The sequence below is a fragment of the Siniperca chuatsi genome, linkage group LG22, assembly GCF_020085105.1.
Source record: "Siniperca chuatsi isolate FFG_IHB_CAS linkage group LG22, ASM2008510v1, whole genome shotgun sequence".
Classification (NCBI taxonomy): Eukaryota; Metazoa; Chordata; class Actinopteri; order Centrarchiformes; family Sinipercidae; genus Siniperca; species Siniperca chuatsi.
This window is the reverse complement of record NC_058063.1, coordinates 24260445-24283011: the sequence shown is the minus strand read 5'-3', so window position 1 is coordinate 24283011 and position 22567 is coordinate 24260445. Positions and strand designations below refer to the sequence as shown.

General features: G+C 44.6%; 1 protein-coding gene across 2 annotated transcripts in view; it reads right to left on the bottom strand.

Moving 5' to 3' along the window:
* The window catches only part of dlg4b (discs, large homolog 4b (Drosophila)), a 44951-nt gene that overhangs the window by 15816 nt on the left and 6568 nt on the right, over positions 1 to 22567 (bottom strand). The window contains exons 3-4 of one of the 2 annotated variants that reach the window (XM_044183908.1): positions 18484 to 18554; positions 9074 to 9199 (exon numbers count right to left, since the gene is read on the bottom strand). In XM_044183908.1, coding sequence (XP_044039843.1) covers positions 9074 to 9199; positions 18484 to 18554 — 197 coding nt within the window. Of the gene's footprint in view, positions 1 to 5344; positions 5670 to 9073; positions 9200 to 18483; positions 18555 to 22567 lie in introns of those variants that run through there. The other variant, XM_044183909.1, reaches the window with a different exon arrangement.

Below are 22567 nucleotides of genomic sequence, written 5' to 3'. Positions count from 1 at the left end.
GAGTAGGCACAACAGATCCAGATGGTGTTAAAGGTGGATGCTGGGGTGTATGTACGTCGTTGCAACATTAATTCTGGGATGTTGCTAGGGTGTACCTACAGGTTGCTATGGTGTTTCTAGGTGGTTGCTGAGGTGTTCGGGGTGGTGTTTAGGTGGGTTCAGTGGTATTGCTAGGTGATTACCACATGGATTCAAGGGTGAATGCAGTGGTTTCCATGGTGATTCTGTATGTTTTAAGGTGGTTGCTATGGTGTATGTAGGTGGTTGCAACACTCAACCCCCATTCAAACGTAACAGACTGAAACCCGTCACTCTCATCCAGCAGTGTGAAGGGAACGCTTGACTTTATGCAAATGTCCGCTGATGTGCGGGAGCAACAACCAATCACCTGCTTTTGATTCCACAGAAGTTATTTTCTGCTCCAATCAACTACGTAAAAGAACAGCTGGTCATCACAAGTCTTTGAGACACAACATAAACCAGCATCGTGCAACACGAAAAAAATAACTGACCAATCAGAGCTAAGTATGATAAATGCAAACATGCGTCATACTAGTGTGGTTGCTAGGGTGTTCTTATTGGTTGCTAGGGATTACTATAGCAACAGTCACAGAGGCAGTATATAACAGTACACTTTCACATTATTGTGTATTCTGACAAAAATAAAGTTTGAAGGTGAATTTCACAAAAACTACCTGCCTAAAGAAACAGCACAGGTGTTGTCAATAGCATTTAATGTGTGTATGTTGCTTCTAAACGAGAGGAAGTAGAGCAAACAGTGTCCAAACTGTACATATGTACACATACTGTATTTTATATGCCAGATAGTTGCAGTGTGGTTCGACCAGCGAGCAGGCTGCAGGATATGTGCTGGGCAGGTTTCCCTCACGTTAGGGCCGACACACCTCTAAACACCTGCACTAACAGTTTTCTACGTCAGCCTGCACAGCAGCGCTGTCTTCATGTGCATCATCGTGGGTTAACACGCTGAGGTGCACCAGGATGCACCGCTGTCCTGTTTCCCAGCATCGACGTGTTAGCGTCAGGGCTCCCCAAAGGCAACAACTTCACGGGAGCTGATGTGTGTCGACTCGTCACGATACTCCACCAGCGTCAACACGCTGCCAATCTCCAGAAACCATTTCATCAAAAGACGCCAACATGTGCTGCACTTCAGTTCCTAAAGGCTGACATTTTGGTTATCGTCGCTTACTTGGCATGGAGGAGGATGAACTGCGAGCAGCTGATAAACCAGCACAGTCCGTTTATAATGAGGTAAAACCTGTCTGTCTGACCGCCTGTCTGTCTGCCGGTAACACGGTGAACTCTGTTTCAGTCCCTGGAGGGCTGAACAGCTGTCAACACTACAACACACAGTTCACTTCATTGTGTTTGTCTCTGGAGAATCTGGAGGAGAGAGAACAGAGAGAGCTTCAATAGAGTTATATAACGGAGAGAGAGGGGGCGAGAGAGGCAGACTGACAGCAGGAGAGAGAGAGAGCTGTGTTACAGTTCACTCTGAATTAATTAAACCTATTCCTCATTTCCCGTGACAGCTCTCTCTCTCTCTGAGTGGATGTCTCTCGACCGCACAGTGCGATGACAGAGGGTTGTTCTGCTGTTCAGAAAGGTCAGAAACATCACTGCTGGGATGAAAACCTCTCCACTTTTTCTAAGTGCTATGAGCTGAGGAGTGAAAGTGCAGTAATGATACAGCGTCACTCTGTGACGAACAGTCAGCTTCATGTTAACCAGGACTAAACAGGAAACAGCCACTGTGTTTCATGTCGAAGCTAACAGTCTAATAGCTAACCAAGGCCAACAATAAAAGTCAAGAATCTAATTTGTAGCTAGCTGAAGTCAAATACATAGCGCTAGAGTACGTATGTGAAAAGTGCAATGAGAGAACTTCTGTTATGAATTGGTGCTATATAAATAAAATTGAATTGAATACTTTGAGCCAAAACTAACAGTTTAGAGGCAAAATAAGGTCAAACAAATATATACGTGAGCCCGACCGATTTATCGGTCAGCTGATATCAGCCTGTCATTATCCAATATAACCAATTAATAACTGTTTTCTTTTCAGTACATTAGACCAAAAAGAAGGCCTGTTTTAATATACTGGTGTTATTACAAAGTTCATCTAGCAGAGTGCGCTATCACTACAGCGGCAGGCGGTGTACCATGAGAGAGAAGGCGCAGCTCTGTAGAACTGGTGTCAGACCAGTAAAACACAGCTGGTGTCATGAAAAGTAACAGCCGCCTCACTGATGGTTAAAACTATGAACCAGCACAAAATGACCACTACCAACACGAACCTCCATGTTCTGAACCGACGCGTTACAAACACTAACAAAAAGTAACATTTACATTTTAGAACATAAGGCAGCTTACTTGATCTGCTTTCAGCACTACGCAGTGCATGCTGGGAAATGTGGGCCGTTGCTATGGCTACAATACACTCAGCACATGTAGCACAGTGCCGTGTGCACAGCTGAGCAGACGTAGCGTTGTGTTCATGGTAAGCTGCTAACTAGTTTGTGAAATACATCGCTGGAAAGTTCGTCCCTGACAACCGTCACGTTGCTCATGCTAATTACAACTGTTTGCTGTGTTAGCGGGGTAGCTAGCCAGCTGTAGTTTGTCAGTCAGTAGCAGACTGAAAGGTTGGCGTCAGAGCATCTCGTCATCATTCTGCAGCTCAGCAGACGGCGGTGCGGCGGTGGTTTGAGTCTGTTGAGTGTCGACTTCACGCTACGTTGTTACCGAGCTGCTGAGATGCTGGACAGTAAATAAATAACGTCAGGAGCCGTTTTTTCACCGGATACGTTGAACGTTTCCCTGAACGTTTATAGTAGAGGCGCTGTTCGTCTCTGTTCACTCGGCGGCTGCGAACCGTGAGTTAATGTTAGTGACCGTTACATTAACAGTGAAATATTACTACAGACGACGTTCTGATTAGCAAGAAACAAGCGTTTCTGATTGGAGTTCAGTCCATTGAAATGAAGTTGCAGCACGAATCTCGGAGCTCGATAGAGTAAGTTGGAGAATATGTGGTTTAGTAGAGAGCAGTGGAGGAATACTTTACTTGAGTATTTCCATGGCCTTTTCTGCTACTTAAGCAATTGACTGATATTGAACATACAGTAATGATGTTTGTTTGGCTATTTATTTTATTTTTATTTATTCTTTCTTTACTCAGTGTTTATTTCTAGCATTGGTTGACAATGTACAAGTTAAATGATTTAACATGTTAAAGAATATTTAACTTAAATATTCTTTAATAACGTTTTTTGTTTAAGAAAGCAGCCTTCTGAGTACCTTTGCACGATCCACATAGAAAAAGTCTATTTTCATTCCAGCTAAAGAATTCAATATATCGGCCGCCATATCGGTAATCGGTGAATGTTTCCATCTAAATTCAGTATCCGTCTCAAAAATCGGGCTCGGTCGGGCTCTAATATATACATAGTGTAGTTGCTAACTTCAGTTGAAGCTAACAGTCTGGTAGCTAATCAATCTCGGCTATCGTCTGATGACGACTGTAGCCTCTGGGGGTAACGGCCAATGTTTTGGGGCTTCCGGTGTTTCCGGAGAACGGACATCAGGGCCACGACTCCCTTTTCTGTGCCCAAGTGATTGTTTACAGTCCAATTAGCCATCTGAGAACCCACCGGCCATCGTCTGACGATGATGATATTGCAGATACATTATAAAAAGCTCATAAACAGATAATCTCTAGGGTTCCGAGATTGCATTTCAGCCAATGAGTTCCGTCTCTTTTGCTCTCCACACGAACTGTTTACCTGCATGCAACCAAAGCCTACTCAAACATGATCGGTCAATCCTACTCGGACTACAAACGGACTACAAACGGAAACCAGAACGCTTCAGATACCAAAATCTTGCCGCTTGCCTACAGATTCTGCATTCACATGCAGTTATCTGTTTATAGAGATTAGTAACTAACAAAGGTCAAAGATAAAAAGTGTAGTTACTAGCTTCAGCTGAAGCTGTCGGTCTACAGTTAGCAGTTTATCATAACGCCAACACTGTTCCCTAGGCAACAGGAATTAACAGCTGCACTAAAGTATAGTATGCGGATCAGGACAACAATAAATGTATGAAAGTAAAGCAGCAACACAAACCCATAAGGAGCAAAAGTCCACTCAAAATCACATCATCAAAAGCTAAGTTTCGTGTTCATGTCATGTGTTCTGGATGGTGGAGATGATCCCAGGACTTCAAGATGGCCGCCCCTCAGCCTGCCCTCCACTTCAGACTGAAACATCAGCAGCCGCTGGACTGTGATGAGACGTGCTTCATCGTTCATGCTCCCCTCAGGATGAACTGTAATAACTCTGCTGATCCTCTGACTTTCCATCTAGCGCCACCATCAGGTCGACACGTTAACGCGTCCGACGCTTTGGTTTCTGACCTGCAGAGCTGATGACGCTGCATATTTAATAGCAACTATTTTGCTCCCAGATTGTCAGCAAATTAAAAAAAACATGAGCGTACGAATGTGATTGGTCATGACTGTCACAGCCTCTAACACGCCCACCTGTAATGTATGATAATGGTCGCTGATCCCACCTCAGTTCAATTTTATTTATATTTATAGAGCACCAATTCATAACAGAAGTTATCTCACCGCACGTTTCCTACAGAGCAGGTCCAGACCGAACTCTTGATAATATTATTTACAGAGACCCAACAAATCCCACCTGAATTCAAGAGCGACACCAGGTGCGCCAGGTGAGCGACACCTGTGCTGCGCCACTGGCTAACAGTCGAGAAACCTATTGAAGTCAAAACCATTAGTATTGTAGCTAAATGAAGTCAAGGATAAAAGTCTAGTTGCTAACGTAAGTTGAAGCTAACAGTCTAGAAGCTAACCAAGGCCAACAATAAAAGTCAAGAATCTAATTTGTAGCTAGCTAAAGTCAAAGATAAACGTCTGCAGTTGCTACTTTCAGCTGAAGCTAACGTGGTCATAGGCTAATTAAAGTGAAAGAAATATATACAGTGTAGTTGCTAACATCACTTGAAGCTAACAGTCTGGTCTCTCCTGACCTCTGACCTACGATGTGCACACGGTACAGAAACACGTCTTCCAATGAACACAATGTCAGCAAAATGAGTCGGAAATAACCTCTGGCCGGACCAATCACAGTAGACTGTAGCATTAGTCCCGCCTCCTGACACAGGAAGGTTACTGAAACTTTGTCCTCATTACAACATAAGTGGTTACATTAAAGGCCCCTCCCCCTCCTCTCTAGAGCCAATCACATGCTAGTAAAAGCTATCAGTGCTCTGCTGTAGCATCAACGGTTCCTACCATCATCCTCTGCCTGTGTCTCTTTGCTCTCCTCACGTTGTTGATGAATCTTCTTCCCATCTTCTTAGCGTACCACACCGACACAAACATCACTTCCTGTTTCCTCTGTCTCTCTCTCTGCCTGTCTCTCTCTCCTCAGGAGGACGGCTGTTACATAAAGACTGATGGAGTGACAGATGAATAATTAACAACCAAACAGAAGAGAAAGAAGAAACAGAGGGAGAGAGAGAGGTCGCTCTCAGCAGAAACTCGTTAAGCTCGTTAGCTCTCGTTTCCTGGACGCGTTAACGGAGTAGAGAGAGTGAGACATGACTGACAGCTCAGCACATCACGCTGTCATCCCTCGTTCATCCAGAGAGAGAGAGAGAGAGAGAGAGAGAGAGAGAGAGAGAGAGAGAGAGAGGTGATAAATTACAAGAATCCTTTGTTAGACGAAGAGAGAAATGAAGAGCGAACAAATCCTCTGAAAAAAGGCAAAGAGAGAGAGGCTGTTTATCACTCGCCCTCTCTGTCATCCCTCGTTCCTCCTCCGCTCGCCCGCTCGCTCGCTCTCTCTCTCTGCTCGACCCTCCTGACGCTCCACTGCACATCACCCTCTCTCTCTCCTCCTCTATGTCTCTGCACCTCGCTCGCCCGCTGAAGGAATCCCCTCCCCTATGTGATGTCACTGCGCCGCTGGCCGAGAGAGGGAGAGAGAGAGGGGGAGGGGGGGAGAGAGAGAGAGAGAGAGAGGGAGAGAGAGAGAGAGAGAGAGAGAGAGAGAGACAAAGAGAGAGAGAGACAGACAGGTAGAGAGAGAGAGAGAGAGGAGAGAGAGAGAGAGAGAGGGAAGAGAGAGAGAGAGAGAGAGACAGGTAGAGAGAGAGAGAGAGAGACAGAGAGACAGAGAGACAGACAGTAGAGAGAGAGAGAGGGGGGAGAGAGAGAGAGAGGGAGAGAGAGAGAGAGAGAGAGAGAGAGAGAGAGAGAGAGAGGAGAGAGACAGAGAGACAAAGAGAGAGAGACAGAGAGACAGAGAGACAGAGAGAGACAGACAGGTAGAGAGAGAGACAAAGAGACAGAGAGACAGAGAGACAGACAGGTAGAGAGAGAGACAAAGAGACAGAGAGACAGAGAGACAGACAGGTAGAAAGAGAGACAGAGAGACAAAGAGACAGAGAGACAGACAGGTAGAGAGAGAGAGACAGAGAGACAAAGAGACAAAGAGACAAAGAGACAGAGAGACAGACAGGTAGAGAGAGAGACAAAGAGACAGAGAGACAGAGAGACAGACAGGTAGAAAGAGAGACAGAGAGACAAAGAGACAAAGAGACAGAGAGACAGACAGGTAGAGAGAGAGAATAATTGAATTCTTACAAAAAGAATAATTTCAGGCAAATGTTGTTGCCATGGTGACACCACCCTCCCCTGTGCTCCCCCTCTCTTCATTCTCGTCGTTGCCATGGCGACGGTCGAGCGAAAAAGGCAGAGGGATGCATCAGAGGCAGCCCACGCCTGAGAGTGTGTGTGTGTGTGTGTGTGTGTGTGTGTGTGTGTGTGTGTGTGTGTGTGTGTGTGTGTGTGTGTGTGTGTGTGTGTGTGTGTGTGTGTGCATGTGTGTGTGTGTGTGTGTGTGTGTGTGTGTGTGTGTGTGTGTGTGTGTGTGTGTGTGTGTGTGTGTGTGTGTGTGTGTGTGTGTGTGTGTGTGTGTGTGTGTGTGTGTGTGTGTGTGTGTGTGTGTGTGTGTGTGTGTGTGTGTGTGTGTGTGTGTGTGTGTGTGTGTGTGTGTGTGTGTGTGTGTGTGTGTGTGTGTGTGTGTGTGTGTGTGTGTGTGTGTGTGTGTGTGTGTGTGTGTGTGTGTGTGTGTGTGTGTGTGTGTGTGTGTGTGTGTGTGTGTGTGTGTGTGTGTGTGTGTGTGTGTGTGTGTGTGTGTGTGTGTGTGTGTGTGTGTGTGTGTGTGTGTGTGTGTGTGTGTGTGTGTGTGTGTGTGTGTGTGTGTGTGTGTGTGTGTGTGTGTGTGTGTGTGTGTGTGTGTGTGTGTGTGTGTGTGTGAATATTAATACCAGCTGACCTCAGACCTGACCTGCAAACCAGCCGGGTTCTGCTCTGAAATCTGATCTGAGACATGCTGATGAGATCACTGCCGTCTGAACAAGCCCCTACAGCCTGCTCAAGGACCAGCCGGGACCCCTCTGCCTGCTCTGAAATCTGCTCAAGGACCTCCCAGAACCTCCTCAGTGACCCTTAACCGCTTGAACCTCCTCAAGGACCTCTGGAACCTTCTTAATGACCTCTACAGCGTCATCATGAACCTCTCAAGGACCCCTAGAGCCTTCTCAAGGACCTCTGGAACCTTCTTAATGACCTCTCAAACATTCCCAAGGAGCTCTCCAACTTCCTCAAGGACCCCAATAACCTCATCAAAGACCTCTGACACCTAATTGTGAGTTGTGATATTGGGCTACAAAAATAAAATTGACTTGACTACTCAAGGACCCATAGTACAATGTCAAGCACTCCAAGAGTTTCCTCAAAGACTTCTCAAAACTCCTCAAGAACCCTCAGAGCCTCCTCAAGGACCTTGGGAACCTTCTCAAGGACTCCTCAAGGCTTAGTGTAACAGAGCCAGCAGGATGTTAGCTACCACGAAAACAGACGTTTTCCAGATGAAGTTCGTCGTTTAGTGTGAGCTCTCTGGCTGAATCTGTGTAAGAGTGCAGCTCAGACGCAGTAAACAGCGCCCTCTGGTGGAGAGAAGCGCAAACTGCTTCTACTGATGGAAACACAAACACTGCCGATCACACGACCATTAAACAATAACACTCACTAACACTCACTAACACTCAGTAAGTCTCGGCATTTCCTACAGTGTTGTATCGACCAGTTTGTACAGGCATTTCTGCCATTATGTCCAGCCCTTCTGTTTAATTATCACACACACATGAACACACACACACACGCGCGCGCACACGCTGTGTTGCTGCCTCCTGTTGGTGGAATGAAGAACTGCATCTAATCTGAAGACATGCACTTTATTTCAGAAGCATTTTCTGTTATGTTTCTTGAAATTCTCTTTACGTCCAATAAATCAAACGCTCTGACACAAAAATGAAAGAAATTCGGTATCTGTGGCTGTCGCAGGACTGCCATAAGACAGCTACCTGTCTACCTGCCTACCTGTCTACCTGCCTACATGCCTGCCTGTCTACCTGCCTACATGCCTGCCTGTCTACCTGCCTACCTGCCTACCTGCCTACCTGCCTACCTGCCTACCTGCCTACCTGCGTGCCCTCTGTGCAGTCAGTCTGGGTTGGATACTTTCAGAATCTGCTAGTTTCTCCAGCGTTACCTCCTCGAGCTTTAAGGACCACGAGATCCTCCTCAAGGACCCTTAGGACCTCATCAGATCCTCCTCAAGGACCCCACAAGGTTCTGAAGGACATTTAAAGTCTTTGCAAGAATCTTAGAACCTCCTCCTCACTGCAGCCGACACAGCATGTAAAACTAACCTGGACCCCCCTCAAGGACCTCTTAAATGTCCCCAAGGACACCAGAACTTCCTGAAAGACATCTCAAACCTCCTCAAGGACCCCGAGAACCTCATCAGATTGTCCTCAAGGACTTTCTCACAAACTCCCATGAACCTTCCTTCAAACTTCTTGAACCCACGCTGTTTGACTGACCGCTGAATTCTGGGAAGTGTAGTGCAGAACCCCCACGCTGTGTGTGTGTGTGTGTGTGCGTGCGTACTGTGAGTGCGGCAGGGTGTGTGTATCCGTCCAGGTGTGCGTTGCTCAGCTCCGTGCTGCGTCCGTGGGTCATGTGACCGGGGCTGGGGTCGACAGGCGGAGTCTCATCGTCTTGGTAACGATACTTCTGCAGAGACACAGATCACACCAGGTGTTAGCATTCGTGGACATTAATCTGCTGAAATCAATGATGCAGGAAGTGCGCTACCCCCCAAGGACCTCCAGACCCTCCTCAAGCACCCCTACAACCTCTTCAAGGACCTCCAGACCCTCCTCAAGCACCCCTACAACCTCTGCAAGGACCTCCAGACCCTCCTCAAGCACCCCTACAACCTCTGCAAGGACCTCCAGACCCTCCTCAAGCACCCCTACAACCTCTTCAAGGACCTCCAGACCCTCCTGCAGCGGATCAATGATTCCATAATATATTATTGTCCATTAACTGATCCATTAGTTATCCCCTTAATGTCCCGTTAAAGGACTTTACTTCATTGTTAAATTAAAGTACTGGGAGTTCAGTTTCATACAAGTTGAAAGAACAATAATAACAATTAATATAAAATATAATTTTATGCTGCAATTAAGATTTCCAGGAAGAAGAAACCCAGACCAGAGGACTGTCCACATACTTCTGGCCATCTGGTGTGTATATTCATTCTGTTATAGTCAGTTAAAAACTGAGGTTGGACTGATCTGATTGGTTATTAATCCATGACATCAACACACACACACACACACACACACTCACACACACACTCTCACTCAGAGAGAGACAGGGAGAGTAAGACAGGGAGGGAGGGAGAGAGAGAGAGACAGGGAGAGTAAGACAGGGAGGGACGGAGAGAGAGACAGGGAGAGTAAGACAGGGAGAGAAAGACAGGGAGGGAGGGGAGGGAGAGTAAGACAGACAGGAGAGTAAGACAGGGAGGGACAGAGAGAGAGACAGGGAGAGTAAGACAGGGAGGGACAGAGAGAGAGAGGGAGAGGACAGGAGAGTAAGACAGGGAGGGAGGGAGAGAGACAGGAGAGAAGACAGGGAGAGTAAGACAGGAGGGAGGGACAGAGAGAGACAGGGGAGTAAGACAGGGAGAGTAAGACAGGGAGGGAGGAGAGAAGACAGGGGAGTAAGACAGGGAGGGACAGAGAGAGAGACAGGAGAGTAAGACAGGGGGAGGGAGAGAGAGAGAGGAGAGTAAGACAGGGGAGTAAGACAGGGAGGGACAGAGAGAGAGACAGGGAGAGTAAGACAGGGAGGGAGGGAGAGAGAGACAGGGAGAGTAAGACAGGGAGAGTAAGACAGGGAGGGACAGAGAGAGAGACAGGGAGAGTAAGACAGGGAGAGTAAGACAGGGAGGGAGGGAGAGTAAGACAGGGAGGGACAGAGAGAGAGACAGGAGAGTAAGACAGGGAGAGTAGGACAGAGAGAGAGACAGGGGAGGACAGGGAGAGTAAGACAGGAGGGAGGGACAGAGAGAGAGACAGGGAAGAAAAAAAGAAAAAGAGATGCTGATGCCGTTGCCATAGTAACATGAAGGCCCTGAGAGCCTCTGTTGCCTGGCAACTGACATCACCGGACAGAGGAGGAGCCAGCCTTGATTCATAAAGAAAGAGACAGACAGGCAGGGCGACAGGTGGACAGACAGAGAGACAGGCAAAGACAGACAGACAGACAGACAGAGAGAGAGAGAGAGAGAGAGAGAGACAGATAGGCTGAGAGACAGACAGAGAGACAGACAGGCAGACAGACAGATAGACAGAGAGGCAGACAGACAGACAGACAGACAGACAGACAGACAGAGAGAGAGACAGGCAGACAGACAGACAGATAGGCTGAGAGACACGCAGACAGACAGACAGACAGACAGAGAGAGAGACAGATAGGCTGAGACAGACACAGACAGACAGACAGACAGACAGACAGGCCGACAGACAGACAGACAGATAGACAGAGAGGCAGACAGACAGACAGACAGAGAGAGAGACAGGCAGGCAGGCCGACAGACAGAGAGAGAGACAGACAGACAGACAGACAGAGAGACAGAGAGACAGACAGACAGACAGGCAGACAGACAGAGAGACAGACAGGCAGACAGACAGAGAGGCAGACAGACAGACAGACAGAGAGAGAGACAGACAGGCAGGCAGACAGACAGACAGAGAGAGAGACAGACAGACAGACAGACAGACACAGAGAGACAGACAGGCAGACAGACAGAGAGGCAGACAGACAGACAGACAGAGAGACAGAGAGACAGACAGGCAGACAGGCAGACAGACAGAGAGACAGACAGGCAGACAGGCAGACAGACAGACAGACAGACAGAGAGACAGACAGGCAGACAGACAGACAGACAGACAGACAGACAGACAGACAGACAGAGAGACAGAGAGACAGACAGACAGACAGGCAGACAGACAGACAGACAGACAGGCAGACAGACAGACAGACCCTCTGTCCTTAGAGCCTCGCTTCAGATAAAGAAAAAACCCTTTAACGGGGAAAAATGTTAGAAAGCTCAGGAAGCAGCAGAGGACGGATCCCTGTCCCAGGACGGACAGACAGGAAACAGATGTCGTGTGCAGGACATGGACTCTCGGGATGACAGACTTATGAATGGTTTGAAACATATGTGAAGAATATTGATCCCGGAGGACGTCGAGCAACTTCAGGTGTCTTCAGGACAGACCTGAGTCACAGGACGTCCTCTCCACCATGGACACCTGGAAGAGGACGGATGCTAGTAGCGGCTAATGTAGCCTGCAGCAGAGATGAGCAGCAGCTGCAGAGGCACTAAAGGCTTTATACTACTTTAAAACACATGCAGTAGAACTCCCCGACACCTGGAGACACCGGAGACACCCGGAGACACCCGGAGACACCTGGAGACACCTGGAGACACCTGGAAAATCACTGGAGTAATCCTTTAACCTGTCTGTCTGTTCTTTGACCTGTCTGTGTACCTGTGCGTCAGTCCAGTGTAAACCAGTTTAACACAACAGTTAAAGGTGAGTTGAGCAGGATCACCGGCGTGACCTCTGACCTCCTGAAGCCGACACAGAGCCTCGCGCCGATCAGACTTCAGATCAGGTTCAGACAGCGAGGAGTTCGGCGGCTCATTCAGTCTATAAATACGTGGCTGTGCAAACTGTGTTGACGCGTTGCTGGGAGTCTGCCTGGCTGATAATTACAGTCTGTGTTTACTCGCATGTTTCTGACTGGCATGTGGCTCGCAGCTCGCAGATCGACTCTTCGGTGCACGCACAGCAATGAACACGCTGCATTCATGTTTTCATATTACTTTGCTGTTCTTTGCTTTGAATCCAGTTTGAATTCAGCCTCGGCCACTAACACACAGGATCATACTATATGATATCTGATTGGTCTAAACTCTGCACGGCCGGTCTAACACTGAGGTCTAAACAATAACAGCTCTAAAGTAATTCAACTAATTTAACCCAATATTAAGCTTTTAAAAACAGAGTGTAAACAAATGATTTATAACAAACTGTAGTGCAGCTGTGAACTGAATTTAAGTGTTTCTGTACGTCTTTGTTAACAACTATAACCCCTCCTGTGCCAGTATTTACACCAGTAATTATGACAATACAATGTGTCTAAAAACTGGTCTCTACCAGTCTAAATTTGTCTACACTGGTATGACAGAAAGTTTTCATTGGTCAACGATGATCTAAAACTGACATTAAATGAGCTGTGAAAATGATCTACATCAATATTAACTTTTCTACACTGGAATTTACAGAACTAAACTAGTTTAAAACAGGACAAATTCTTATTTGAAATGGTTTAAATGGGTCTGCACTGGTCTGAAATCCAAATAAGACAAGTTTAAACTGGTTTGAGACAAGTCCAAACCCAGCTTAAACTATTCTAAATTGGTCTGTACAAGTGCGAAGCTACATAAAAGTTGGTCAGAGCCTAAACCAAAGCAGTTCAACTTGACCTACACTGGTCTAAAAGCGAATTAGCCTGATATAAAACTGGAAAAGGGCAAACTAATTAGCTCTAAACTAGTCAAAAACAACGAGAATGCGATGTCTTTAAACTGGTCTCAACCAGACTTAACTAGTTTACCACAGATTAACATCTGGCCTAAGATTGTCTAAATTGGTCATCGCTGGTCTAAAACCAGTCTAAACTGGTCTGAGCTGGTTCTGGTTATGGTGTGATTGGACCGGTGTCTCTTCATTGGCCCACTGAAACATATTACTGTCCAATCAGGAGCGAGTGGAGTTGTCAGTCTTGGTCTGAACACACAACAAGACTTCTGAGAGAGTGTGTGTGTCCATTAGCAGTACTGATGTAGCTAAAGATAGTAGAAGCTATTTCTGATCCAACACATCCATCTCTCTGTGTGTGTGTGTAGAAAATAGATGGAAGAATATTACATCAGCAAATGTTGGAAGAAACTGGGGATAAAAAACAATAAATATAGGACCAAAGCAGGACAAAAACACCAGTAAATAATGGCCCAAACCAGAGCCATAACACCACTACGTTTACGACCAAACCAGAGCTAACACACCAGTAAATCCAGGACAAAACCAGAGCTAAAGGACCAGTAAATATATGATCAAACCAGAGCTAACACACCAGTAAATCCAGGACAAAACCAGAGCTAAAGGACCAGTAAATATATGATCAAACCAGAGCTAACACACCAGTAAATCCAGGACAAAACCAGAGCTAAAGGACCAGTAAATATATGATCAAACCAGAGCTAAAGGACCAGTAAATATATGATCAAACCAGAGCTAAAAGACCAGTAAATATACAACCAAACCAGAGCTAAAGGACCAGTAAATATATGATCAAACCAGAGCTAAAGGACCAGTAAATATATGATCAAACCAGAGCTAACACACCAGTAAATCCAGGACAAAACCAGAGCTAAAGGACCAGTAAATATATGATCAAACCAGAGCTAAAGGACCAGTAAATATATGATCAAACCAGAGCTAAAAGACCAGTAAATATACAACCAAACCAGAGCTAAAGGACCAGTAAATATATGATCAAACCAGAGCTAAAGGACCAGTAAATATATGATCAAACCAGAGCTAAAGGACCAGTAAATATTGGACCAAACAAGGATATAGCAATATCCAAATCGCAGAAGCTGCAATTTTTTGAAATGTGTGACAAAACAGCATTATGATGAAGTACTGTAGTGCCGCAGAGATGCCCAGATGGAAGAAAACATGTTTGTTTGGTACAGCCCAGAGGAAAGGAAAATCCAAAATAAGATCTCTTCTTTGTCCAACATATGTCTCCTAGACATAACTGAGCTCAATTTAACATCGATATGAAATTTTAACCATTTTTCTCATACTTCTTAATTCTTACAAATTATTATCATACCTTTTAGCCGTTTCTCAGTAAACTAGATTAACGTTACCCAAAAATATTAGTTTTATCTATCCTCACAAGTAACGTTAGCTTAGCTAACATTAGCTTAGTTAACAAATATTATGGTGCCTCTTTCTTTGTTTACTCTCCAGGTAACATTACATTATCTGTGAAGCATCTTTTTTGCACTCCATTAAAACACTGTAGTTAACTCTGTAACAGCGCGGACACAGAAAATAAACTGCAATCAGCAGTTTCAATTATTTATTCAGTTAACGTTAAAAAAGAGGCAACATTCAAGCACTACTGCTGATTAAAAACTGCATTTAAGCCTCAGTTGTCATAGTTTTGGAGGTTTTGTCCTGTTTCCTGTTATATTTTGTAGTGTTCTCCTCTCATGTTTGCTTTCCCTCCAGTTTAGATTGTTGATTAATTGCACCTGTGTCTCGTTGTCTCCCCTACCTAAGTGTGTTTAGTCCGGGTTTCTTCCTTTGTTCAGTGTCAGTTTGTTGTCCTTGTCATTTGCATTTTCAGTTGTACATTGTACCCATGTCAAGCATCCCAGCCTTGTTCTGGTGTGTTTGTTCTTTGTTTTTCCTGGACCTTTCCCGTCGATTGGACTTTTGGACTTTTCCGCCTGCCTTTAGATTTGTTTGCCCATGCTGGATTGCTTTCCCAGTTTAAACCTTGCCTGCTTCATCGTACCCGTAAGCCCGCTGTACAATTTCTTTTGCCATTAAATCAGTGAACTTCACCAGCTCTTGTCTGCATTTGGGTCCTACTCCCTTGTGTTCCCTGCTCCCTTGCGGGACATCCACACGACATCAGTGGAGAAGAGTGTTTGCTACATAGACTGTATTTGTTTGTTTGTTTGCTACAGGTTGAGCTGTAGGTACTTGGTACTGGTGCTGTGGTCAAGCTAACGTTAGCAGCTCGGCTTTGAGACCCACCCCCCACAACCGAAACCCGAAACATTGGCCGTGATGCCTGTGTAGCCGCACTCTCATAGGCCAGTTTTCTGCAGAGCACTCGATGTGGAGTCCCGACGGGAAAAAATGGAGGTTTTCAGTCGAATGGGGAGCATTGTGCTCACTTTCTTTGGACTCTTGATTTATTTGGACTGATGCTACTCATCAGACCTCAAATGCACATATGAAGTCCTGCAGGAGATTCTCCTCGATCTGGATGGACAGAGGATGTCGTCAAAGGGACAATTCCTAAAACACAAGCTGCTGGTGGGAGTGAGTGTGAAAAATAAAATCATGCATATATCCTAAGTATCTGTCTGTATTGTTTTACCTTTTTATGACGGCTATAGTGTTTTTGTTGCTACTGTTTTAGAGAGGTGTTTCCAATATTTTGTCCAACCAATTTATATCAGAGGGCTGACCAATTATTAACACCTCTCAGTGTAACTCCGTTCAACAGCACCACACACACTACATCCTCCAAAATGACGATAGTTATATCAGCACCTCCCTAAAACAGTAGCATGAACTGAAAAACTGAACATCAGAAACTTTATTAGAATCTTTATTGCAGGACTGACATAATAAACTGGACAATGAGTTTCTGTTTCATGCATTGAAAAGAATTTCGAGTTACATGTAGTATGTTGAAGCTTGGAAGAACAGGAGTGTTGGTATCTGTTGCTAATGCCAGATGTGAGATTGTCCTCGATTTGTTTAGATGAAATATAGGTGGCATGATGAAATTACGTTCATCCAATGATTTATTTTTGGGGTGCAACATTTTCCAGATTGTAATTAACTTCTAAAAGATTTTGTGCATTACTTTTCCTTCACGTTTCATTTATATACACATTTTCTCATTTGTTTCTTAAATTATTGGCACTAAGCCATTTCTCAGACATGCGTAAGACATCATGCAAGCCTTTTTCTCTTAAGTGTCTATTTATTGCTCCATAAGGTTGTTAAGGAGAAAACTCTAAGAAGCCTATGAGCACACCAAAAGAACTGCTGCTTTTCTTGTGTTTCTACTGTTATTCTCAAACTGGATTAACATTGATTTATTTTTTTGCTCCTAAGGGGGGGTTTAAGAGAAACAGGTCAGAATTCAGTAATCGCCAAATAAATAGCAGATTTTTTATTTTTTTTCTGAGACAAAAGACTATCGTGAGCATTGAAATCTTCCTCTGGGAGACCCCAACAAATGTCACCAAACCAGAGCTAAAACACCAGTAAACATACGACCAAACCAAAGATGAAACAGCATTAAATATTGTACCAAACCCGGGCTAAAACACCAGTAAATGTTGGAACAAACCAGAGCCAAATGACTATTAAATTTACAAACAAACCAGAGCCGAAACACCAGTAAATATACGACCAAACCAGGGCAAACACAACAGTAAAAATGGGACCAAACCAGAGCTAAACTACCAGCAAATATTGAAACAACCCAGGGCTAAAACACCAGTAAACATTGTACCGGAAATAGTCCGAGGGCTTCACTCCCTAAAACCAGAAACCACATGTGTGTGTATGTGAATTTATCAGATAGGAAATGTCAGAAAATCACACGTACCAGTCAGTGTATCAGTGAAATGCTGTTTCACATGTGATATTGGAGGTAATATTGTTGTTTCACATGTTAAATGCATTAAAAGTATGTAGTCCCAAAGTCCTGACAGATTATATTTTTATTATAGCTCTGGACAACAACACACAAAACTTGCTGAATAATTTCAACGCAGCCCACATAGACTAATCCTAAACTGTGTAAACAGCTGACAGTCACTCACGATGCGTCTGCCGCTTCACTGAGTGACATCCTAATGTTACTTTCAAGCTGCTGCATTTTAAAAAGTCGGCAAACTGTTCAGAACGACTTCCTAGTTACCTCAATTTTACTCTAATGAACGACGACAAGAATAGCTAGTGTACCGAGGACAACAATGAATGCAATAGATCAGAGTGACAGTGCATTTTACTAACACCCCCATCTGGAGTACAAGACACGACCTGTTGCACCGATTCTGTAATTCAAACTGATTATTACAGATCAAATATTTATTTCTTCGTTCAAATTTGAGATAAAAAGTGCCTGTATCACGGGAAATGCCTGAGAACCACATGTGCATTTTCACATGTGACATGCTGTTTCCACATGTGCTGAATTGAATATCCCGGCTACGGCCATGCTAACAGCTACCTACAGGCTGGAGCTAGCCTGAGCTAACATACATGCTAATGTGGACACGCTAACCACACACACACACACACACACATATGTGAAGAGAGAGAGAGAGAGACGCAGGGTAATGAATGAAAAAATGAGGGAAGCAGCAAACACACACACACACGAAAACCGGCTTTGATTTATGAGGACAAACGCGCGCACATGCACATGGTTTATGAGGACACACATGTCCTCATAAACCATGTGTGTATGTGTGTTTTAGCGGATGCATGCGGGCGGTCTGCTCTTACCTTGGTGGTGACAATGCAGAGGCAGTCCATATCCACACACACACACACACACACACACACACACACACACACACACACACACACACACACACACATTTCCACACACACTCACACACTCATGCTCGATCTCTCTCTCTCTCTCTCTCTCAGTCTCAGTGTCGCCCTCCCTCCCTCCCTCTCTCTCTCTCTCTCTCTCTCTCTCTCTCGTCAGTCTGTCTGTCCTCGCTCGCTCGCTCGCTCGCTCGCTCGCTCGCCTCTTGTATCCCTCCGTCTGTCAGCACCGAGCGAGAGAGAGAGAGAGAGAGAGGGAGAGGGGGGCGAGCGAGACAGATGAAGAAGACTGGTGTGTGTTTTTGGAGGGGGGGTGTACACCTCCTTGAGTCACTCGCCGGTTGATGACAAGAAGACAGAGAGGGAGGAGGAGGGGGAGGTGGAGGTGGTGGGGGTAGGGCTCCTGTTGCCATGGTGTTATGCAGCTGTTGTCCCGATAATGCTGCTGCAGCTGTTGCTAGGTAACAGCGATGGGTGTTGCCATGTGGATTAGAGAGAGAAAGAGAGATAGAGAGAGGAAGTGTGTGTGTGTGTTCATACCTGTCCAGGTGTGTGCGGCTGGCTCGTCGTCTGGTTCTCACAAACCGTCAGCTCGTAGAACTCCTGTATGTCTGCACACACACACACACACACACACACACACACACACACATTAGTTCACACTGTCAGATATGTGTGTGATGTTTTGACCAATCATATCGCTCCTCCTCCAGTGGTGAAAAGTAACTAAGTACATCTTTGAAGTACTTGTACTTTACTTGAGTATTCTTTCTTCTACGCCACTACATTTATCTGACAGCTGAAGAGTTTAGAAAATATGATGTTTTGTTATAAATCAATGTTAGAATTAATAAATGAATGGCTGATCGCTGATTTTAGGAAAAAGGAGGCAAAGACACACACTCCAGTCTGCATCAGTGGAGCTGAGGTGGAGCAGGTGGAGCAGTTTCAGGTTCCTGGGAATCAGCGTCACAGAGAACCGGACACGGTCCCCTCACACCTCCACCTGGTCAAAGCTCGGAAACGGCTGCATTTCTTAAGGAAACTTAAGACGTTAACTCTCACAGAGGAGCAGCAGAAAGCATCCTGACTGGAAACTTCGCAAACTGGCACGGGATGTGCACGGCCGGGACCGGAGGTCTGCAGGACCACTGGTACCAACCTGCCGAGCCTCAGCGATGTCGGAGAGGTGAGGCTCTCACACCCCCCCCCAGCCTGTTCACCCTGCTGATGCAGAAGCATCCGCCACCGGACCACCGGACGTCAGAGCAGCTTCTTCCCTCAGGCTGTGAGACTGCTGAACTCATCCTCAGCACTCCACCGTGTAATTTCTGTTCCTGTGTGACTGACGTAAAGACGAGCTGCTGTAACAAAGAGTTTCCCCTCAGAGATCAATAAAGGATTTCTGATTCGGATTATCTGAGTCGCATAAAGCTAACTACAAAACAGAATCGCGTTATACAACCCTGTTTTGTAAAATGGTCAATAAATCTATCTTGTAAATTAAAACACCCAGTTTATAACAGTTTGTAAAACAATTAGTCGATTGGCAGAAAAATAATTGGCAACTATTTTGGTCGTTTAAGTCATTTTAAGTCCGTAACATCCTGCGTTTACATTAATACATGAGGAATAATAATCAACAGTACAGCAGTCGTACGGGACATTTTACTGCTTTTAATACTTTCAGTACATTTTCCTGATTATACTCAGACGTTTACTGGAGTAACATTTGCACTGCAGGACATTTACCTGTAACAGGATTTTTACAGTGTGGTATTAGTACTTTGGAAGGAATGAAATGAAATACTCGAGGAAAGTACAAGTACCTCCAAACTGTACTTCTGTACAGCACTTGAGTAAATGTACGTAGTTACTGTCACCACTGCTCATATCGATCAGTCAGTGGTGGACGGAGTATTCACATTCTCTGCCTACTTATTAAAAGTAAAAATATATAGATAATATCCTGATTTTGAAAGTGTTACATCCATAAAAGTATTTTCAGCTGTGTTTTGTGTTTGTATTGCAGTTTTTGTTTCCCATGAACACGTCTGCTCTCACCTTCAACAGTAAACCTGCGAACCTGCTGATGTGATCAACCAATCAGAGCACAGAGAGTCAGATCGCAGTTTTATTAAGACACACGCACTCGGGACTAATCCCTGCATGTGGGGTAAAGATCTCGTCCAATCACTGAACCGTGATGTGTCTGTGATGTCACACTGATGACAACATTAAGACCAGATTAACAGAATGGGTGTGGAGACATTACTCTGAGATCTGGACTGAGTCACAGCAGGTCTTCGTGAGTCCTTCGGCCCGAACATAAAGTCCTTCAGATCTCAGTAACGACTAACTGTGTAAATCTGTTGCTAGGAAACATCTGTAGCGCTGTCCAATCAGGAGCAATCAACTATGTAAACAGGAAGTCACCGTAGCATCACAAGCTAGCATAACTTCCACACATTTTAGAGGCTAAAAGATAAATCTTTGTAAATGTAAATGTTTGTTTTATTTCTGTCTGCAGACACGGAGAAATCTGTATCTCAGTAGCATTCATACAGTTTATAATGAGAGGGAAATATCTGACTATGCTAAGCTAACTGACGTTATTTACTCATGTTGTGTTATTTCAGTGAAATGTAATTTAAAATCTTCCAGACTGACGTCGTTATTAAACAGCATTTATCAGGTTTCAGGTCAGAGACGTCGACCGAGCTCCAGATCACCTCTTTTACTCTTCGCTCTAAACGGCTCAGATGTTAGCATGCTAACGTTAGCTTTGTCAGTTGGTTCAGTTAGCTAACAACAGCTCCACCCGCAGTTAGTGGCTGTAAATGTTCATAATAAGTAATCTCTATGTGAGAACTAGTTTGTGAGCTGTTTTAATTTAGTGATGATAAAACTCCACTTATTAAACACTGATGTTAGCACGAAGCTAACAGCAACTGGCTCTACTCTGAAGTAGTAACGTATTACTGCTCATGTGCTCATCACAGCCATCCCTGCCAGCAGGTTCATCTTCTTCTGTGTCTCTTCCTGTCCTTTTGACACCACCTCCTGAGGAAAGTAAGTCTCTGGTCCAGACTTTTCAGTCTGGACCAGAGACAGACACATGGCTTCTAGTGTCGGGTCCTCATGTTGTTGTTATATTAGCTAATATTAGCTACTGTAAGTCAGCTAATGTTACTGCTGTTCAGCTAACATCGTAGTTTGTAGTTAACTGTTAGCTAAGCTAACTGCTGTTAGTGCAATAACAAGTAGTAAGATGTGTTTAACGTGTGTTTAACGTGTGTGTGTGTTTAAAGTGTGTGTGTGTTTAACATGTGTGTGTGTTTAACATGTGTGTTTAACGTGTGTGTGTTTAGCGTGTGTGTGTTTAACGTGTGTGTTTAACGTGTGTTTAACGTGTGTGTGTTTAGCGTGTGTGTGTTTAACGTGTGTGTTTAACGTGTGTTTAACGTGTGTGTGTTTAACGTGTGTTTGTTTAACGTGTGTGTGTTTAACGTGTGTTTAACGTGTGTGTGTTTAACGTGTGTGTGTTTAACGTGTGTGTGTTTAACGTGTGTTGTTTAACGTGTGTGTTTAACGTGTGTGTTTAACGTGTGTGTGTTTAACGTGTGTGTTTAACGTGTGTGTGTGTTTAACGTGTGTGTGTTTAACGTGTGTGTTTTAACGTGTGTGTGTGTTTTAACGTGTGTGTTTTAACGTGTGTGTTAACGTGTGTTGTTTTTAACGTGTGTGTTTTAGCGTGTGTGTGTGTAGCGTGTGTTTAACGTTTAACGTGTTGTTTAACGTGTGTGTTTAACGTGTGTGTTTAACGTGTGTTTTAACGTGTGTGTGTTAACGTGTGTGTTTTACGTGTGTGTTTTAGCGTGTGTTTTAAACGTGTGTGTTTAACGTGTGTTTTAACGTGTGTTTAACGTGTGTTTAACGTGTGTGTTTAACGTGTGTGTTTTAACGTGTGTGTGTTTAACGTGTGTGTTTTTAACGTGTGTGTTTAACGTGTGTGTGTTTAGTGTGTGTTTTAACGTGTGTGTTTTAACGTGTGTTTTAACGTGTGTGTTTTAACGTGTGTGTTTAACGCGTGTGTGTGTGTGTTAACGTGTGTGTTTTTAACGTGTGTGTTAACGTGTGTGTTTTAACGTGTGTGTTTTTAACGTGTGTGTTTAACGTGTGTGTGTTTAACGTGTGTGTGTTTAACGTGTGTGTTTTAACGTGTGTGTTTTTAACGTGTGTGTTTAACGTGTGTGTGTGTTTAACGTGTGTGTGTGTTTAACGTGTGTGTTTTAACGTGTGTGTGTTTAACGTGTGTGTGTTTTTTAACGTGTGTGTTTTAACGTGTGTGTTTTAACGTGTGTGTGTTTTTAACGTGTGTGTGTTTAACGTGTGTGTGTTTAACGTGTGTGTTTTAACGTGTGTGTGTTTAACGTGTGTGTTTAACGTGTGTGTGTTTAACGTGTGTGTGTTTAACGTGTGTGTGTTTAACGTGTGTGTTTAACGTGTGTGTTTAACGTGTGTGTTTAACGTGTGTGTTTAACGTGTGTGTGTTTAACGTGTGTGTTTAACGTGTGTGTGTTTAACGTGTGTGTTTAACGTGTGTGTGTTTAACGTGTGTGTG